At 41.5% G+C, this 5,768-nt stretch overlaps 1 protein-coding gene across 1 annotated transcript in view; it reads left to right on the top strand.

Annotated features, from left to right (window-relative positions):
• Positions 1–3,613: 3,613 nt before the first annotated feature.
• Positions 3,614–5,768, top strand: part of Myef2 (myelin expression factor 2) — a 38,183-nt gene continuing 36,028 nt past the window's right edge. The window contains exons 1-2 of the mRNA XM_033765323.1: positions 3,614–3,650; positions 4,135–4,246. Of these exons, the coding sequence (XP_033621214.1) occupies positions 3,614–3,650; positions 4,135–4,246 (149 nt within the window). The remainder of the gene's footprint in view (positions 3,651–4,134; positions 4,247–5,768) is intronic.

The raw sequence follows: 5,768 nt of genomic DNA, 5'->3' as shown, positions 1-5,768 counted from the left end.
AGCACCTCCCACAAACACTACCTTGAGCACACGAGACTTTGGGGGAATATCCAGATAAGATCATAGCAGTATGTCAGAAAGTTTCTTTGTCTTATCAAGAGGTATAGGCATTTCTAAATGTAACAGATACAATGAATGAGCAGATTGTTCAAACCAAGTAAAATAGAGATCAAGTTTAAGAATCACCTGAGAAGACAAAACCAGTTAGGCCATGCAAGCCAAACTGAATTTAGGTTGTTTCCTGTAAATGATAAGTGAAACTTGAGCTGTTTTCCAAAAACACACAAGAGGATCGCTTTTAACTAATGGCTTGCCATCCAAAAACCTCTACAATAACTTGCAATCCTTGCAAAGACTAAAACCCTTTCTCAGGCTGGGTTGTAGCCCTGTGGTAGAGCTCTTGTCAAGCATGACTGGGGTGCCAAGTTTGCTCCCTAGTGGAGGAACAAACAAATTTGTTTTTGCTTTATAAGTCAGTCTGTAATCATTTGCTTCAGCTCTTCTTTCTATAATTTTCCAGTTTGACGTCTCCCAGTTTTCAAACTGATCTTTGTGGGCACAGTAAACTTGATCTTTTTATTTGATCTTATCTTGCTTTTGACAGGATGAATGAAGAAAGGAACAGAGTAACCTGCTTTTTTGTGTGTGAGTACCTCAGAAAGTAGGTTACATGGCTGAGAAAGTTGGCCAGCACTGTCCTGTTGATACTCAGCATCACACTCAGCCTTCTAAGCTCCTCCTCGTATGAGACATTCCTCAAATTCTGCTGCCAGTGTCTTTTGACCTAAATTCTGCCATGAGGGGTACATTTGGCAGGATGAAGAGGAAGAGAAACCGTTCATCTCAGCTGTAGCCACAGGTGACTTTGTGAGGACCAGAGAGTGGCAGAGGGGCTGCTCCATGGGCAGCTGCTGGGCATCAGGGATTCCAAGCCCGATCCACTCTGCAGGACCCAGGGGTCACTGCTGATGCTTGTCACTCCTTTCCATCTTAATTTTGTCAATTCCAGCAGTGTCTCCTGGAGTTTTGTTCTTTCAGTCCTTTGTGTTATTATGAAAACCTCTAAGACTTGGTGGACTTTTTCCTTAAGTGAAATATCTAAACATTTGACTGAATTAAAAACTTCATTTTCCCCCTGACCTCTTGGAAAAAAAATAAGCAATGAAAATCTGGAAATATTTGTTACTGTTTGTTTTCATATAACCTACATCTATATACATAAATGTGTTTAAATGGTTTGGGAATTGAAGGATACTGACATGAAATCACCTCATCCCACCCTTCTGTGATGGGCTGTGACAAAAAGAATAACATTTGCGAACCACTGAGAAACTGTTCCTCTTGAACTAAGTTAATAAGCAGCCATCTAGAATAGTGTGACTCTTGCTGAACTGGGGTGTAATAGAGCAAAAGGGTGCACTTTTCAGGAACATAAGGTACAGACATCCCATAGTGATAGCTAAAGGAAATGAAAATGATTTTTCTCCCCAAATATGAAGTTTAGCGAAGAGAAGTCCAGGGGTTATGCAAAGGCTATTCAAAGTCCTCTGTGTTTTTGTTTGTTTCTCTCCTGCTTTGCCATCCTGAGCTTGTGGGTTTTTCCTCATTCCAGTTAATTCATGATTTCAAGATGCTTATTTACGGTGAGGAAGGAAAGCAAAGTACTCACGAGGACAGTGAAACACAATGAGATACAGAATTCCAGGTATATTATTCCTACATCTCACCAGATAGATCTGTGTTCTGTGCTGCTCCTGATATCTTCACTTGGCACATTAGCACCCTAAACAACATTTTGACACTGTCAGTAAGGAATACGAAGAACAGGTATCATTATGGGAAACGTGTGGTGGCCTAGAGCCAAAACCAAAGGACCGAACTGAAACAAATGTAGACGATGTTTCAGAGAAATGTTTTTAAAGTAGTAATTGAATGACCATGGCAGGGAAGGAACTGTTGGGTACATCAGTCACTTAAATGACAAACTGTGGGCATCAAGGTTAAGTTTAGTTGCAAAACCTCAAGTGACAGCAATTAAGCAGGTTGGAAGTTTATCTCTTCTTGCTGCCTTTGGGTTTGGATCACAAGATTACTCATGGTCCAACATGGTTGCAGCTCTTACAGACGTCATTGGTTCCTTCCAAGCCAGCAGCAGGAGGAAGTAAAAGAGGCAAAGAGGTTGATCTGCCAGATAAGGAGCTTCTTCTGTTTCTTCTCAGGAACCTCCAGTAAGGTCCTCATACCATTTCTGCTTAGATTTTATAATCACACGGGCATGTGCAGTTGCTAGTGAGGCTAGGAGATACACACTTCCAGTAACATTCATGGCTACTATAAATAAATGTGTTTCCTGTCAGCAAATAAGAATAGAAAGATAGATTTTTTTCAGTTCTTATTTCAGTGTTCACTATTTACAGGATTATCTTCAAATACACAGACTAGCACGTGCACTGAACCCTGTAATTCATTACTGTAAGGAATGTTTTCTCTTCCAAATGTTGACACTGAAAATTGAGAATGATGTTGCAAAAAGTGTAATTATTTAAACTGAAAAAGAAGATGTGAAGCTTGGGGTGGTGGTATAAGCAAGCCTGTAATCCCAGTACCTTGGGAAGCTGAGGCAGGAGGACACAAGTTCAAGTCTAGTTTTGGCAATGTAGTGAGACCCATGTCAAAATAAAAAATGAAAAGGGCTGAAGATGTAGCTCAGTATGAAGGCTCTGGATTCAGTTCCCCTACAGAAAAAAACTAGTATAAAGCAATTATCTTCATTAATATTCTTTGAGCTATGATACCAAACTGAGGATGGTCAAAAATATTGCCATATTTTAGATGGTTTGAGACCATGGAAATCCAGCTCAAGGAATTATTCAGGCAGAAGAGTATCTGTCTTAATTCTAAACATCACTTGCTAGTGGAAATCTTTCTATTGGATGTATGTTTGGCATATTAAATGCTGAAAAACAGATGCCTCAATTAAGCAGAGTGGTGGTAGTGGGCCGATGGAGGGAGGGAGAAAGTGGAGGGGGGGTGAGCAAGCTGTCAGAATAAGATTAAATTTTTCTTTCTCCTGTCCATAAACAGCATGCACATTTTCACCAAAAAATGTTTCCTTTTAGTCAAAAAGGGAAATAAATATAAATGGGGCTTAAATGAATCCCCTAGTCCTTTTAGAAGTCACGAATTCCTCTAACTTCAAAAAAGAAAGAACATTTTACTTTCTAAACTTTGGAAAGTCTGTGTTTCCAAATCAAGCACTAATGTATACACGCGATCAGGAAAACTGACCTACCGACCAAACTGCACTTTTTGTTTCTCTTCATTTCACTGCGCTTTGCCTTTTAATTCCTAACCACAAGGGAGGAGATCGCCTCCCAGGGCCCACTCTCTGCCCTTCGTGGGGAACTGGCTCCCTGGGTGGATGCAGCCGCGGACCCCCCCATTTGAATGTGCTGTCTGCGCCCACTTCTAGCCGGTTGCTGGGTCCCCGGACAGGACTCTTTGCTGTCCCGCACACCAGGCGATCCCCTTGGGCCCGGGGCACCCTCGAGGACGGGAGCCTCACCCTGGGATCTGAGGAGATGTGGGGCAGGTGGGGCCGGAGTCCTCGGTGATGGCACAGCCCCTGGAGGTCCTCCCCATACTTCTTCGTACGCCCTGAAGTTCAGCTTGTTTAAGGCCCCATGTTTCTAGTCACTGCCACTAGTAGGTGAACACACAAGATTTCTTCAATTATGTCTGTATTTATATCTATCTCTCTCTATTAAATTATTTACTAAGAAGATCTTGGCATTTTCACCATAATTTCTAGATATGTGCAATATTTTCACTCTCACTCTCTCCTTTGATTTGTTGTAAGAAAGTCAAGCAGTTGTGTGACACTGTACCAGAAATACATTTTGTGCATTTGCAAAAGATAAAAATTTTGCAGTGGGAACCACGGGGAGATACAAAATTGGAACATCATTTAAGAATTTTTCAATGTGCATACCTATACTAAAAACCCACAAAACCAGGAGACAAGGAACATGGGGAGGAAAATGTACACACTGAATCCAGCAATGGATTACTAAGAGCTATGTTTTCTTTATCTTTTGCAGATTTAGCTAAGGTAAGTACAGTATTAATGGAAAGAGAGGGAAGGAAAGATCAATGCAGACAGCAGTTTCTCTTCTCTTCACAAACTGCCCCAATTCTTCCGGTCTTTCACGACCCAGCTCTTCCTGCAAACCCTCACTGATCCCTGGTAAGACTCAATCTCCACTCTTTATGCATTTATCAAAGAGGAGTAAGGGATGGCACACTAGAGAGGCGCGTGACTTAGGTACAAAATTTATGGGGGGGTAATCAAGATATTTTAATGGCATATTTTTATTGGTACACTATGGCATGTGAGACAGTCTCTCGTGTTTCCAAATAATTTTAATTATATTTTGGCCCTTTTCTCTATGATAGCACTGAAATCTTGTTTGTAAATAATTTTTAAATAACACGTCGCTCTCGTGTCTATTATAGCACTCAAGTAGTTTTTATTAAAGTCCTCCCCTAGCTGAGTGCATACATTAAGCATAAAAACCTCTTTAAAATCAAACTGAACCGATTAAAGGATTTTTGCAACAATCTACTGTACCAGCCAGTGTGAGATTAAATTTCATCAAGTTCATCTGTAGCAAAGGAATAACGGGGAATGAAGAATACTTTGAAAGTACTGCTAACTTAGTACTACGGGAAAATCACCTGGTTTCTCTTTGACTAGAGCCCTGCTCAAGGCTTTAAGACATAGGAATTTAATACCATGCACTCTGTCCTATGCATATAGAGAGCTATCTTTGAATCCTCACCTTAATGCTGCAAGGTAGACATTGTTGCCCGATATTTACCGTGCAGTGAGGAGTGGCTTGCCCAAGGAGTTACAGGCAGCAAGCTGCGGAGCAGGGGCTCTAACTCTTGATTTTCTCTGCTACACCCGGTGGTCCTTGCGTTACTCCAGGCATGTGGGTTCGTTGACTGGGAATCAACCCTTTGTGTAGCCAGCACCAGAGCACGTGTTGTGTTTATAAAACAACGTAGGCAGTCCCGCAGCGGCAGGATTTTACCAAATAGTCTGGTCATGATTAAAATAAAAATGTTCTCTCTTACGAAGTCAGTCAACTCCAGGGATCCAATCAGCTATTTCACGATATTTTTTGGTAGGTGGCACTGCAGAAATTATGCATTGAGTTTTGGTTTCTCAGGACTGTAGTACGAACGTATGCATATTTTGCAAAGCATGAGAACCCTATGTGTCCACCTTTATGCAAACAAGTATTTGGAAAGGTCTTTGAACTTTTCAGCTGAAAAGGGTTATTTTAGTGTGAAGTATAATTATAGTACCCCAGAGTTGACTAATTTTAATACATTTCTTTCAGACTTTGGGGAAAAAAAAATCTATGTTTACAAATTTTGTATGATGAACAAATTTGAGAGCCTGTATCTGCTTCTTTTATAGTAGCCACCAGCTTATCAAAAACACATAACCAAAACTCCAAATGGCCATTATTCGCGGATCTGATTCATTATGCAAATTATGGAGTCTTCCATGGGTGGCAGCCCTAAGAATTTTTTTAAAAATCCCTTCCCCCAAGTTGTTAGCTGAGTCCCAGACAAATCTTCCCTCTTCAGGGAGAGTCAGACCACAAATTCAGGGCCGGGTCGTCAGGGGCCCCCGGCCCCCACGGAGCCCAAATCCTCGGGCTGCGCGCGCACCTCTGACGCACACGGCGCCCACC

Source organism: Fukomys damarensis, unplaced genomic scaffold, assembly GCF_012274545.1.
Source record: "Fukomys damarensis isolate Sample0158 unplaced genomic scaffold, DMR_v1.0_HiC HiC_scaffold_17, whole genome shotgun sequence".
Taxonomy (NCBI): domain Eukaryota; kingdom Metazoa; phylum Chordata; class Mammalia; order Rodentia; family Bathyergidae; genus Fukomys; species Fukomys damarensis.
The sequence above is the reverse complement of the archived record's forward strand: the minus strand, read 5'-3'. Positions and strand labels throughout refer to the sequence as shown.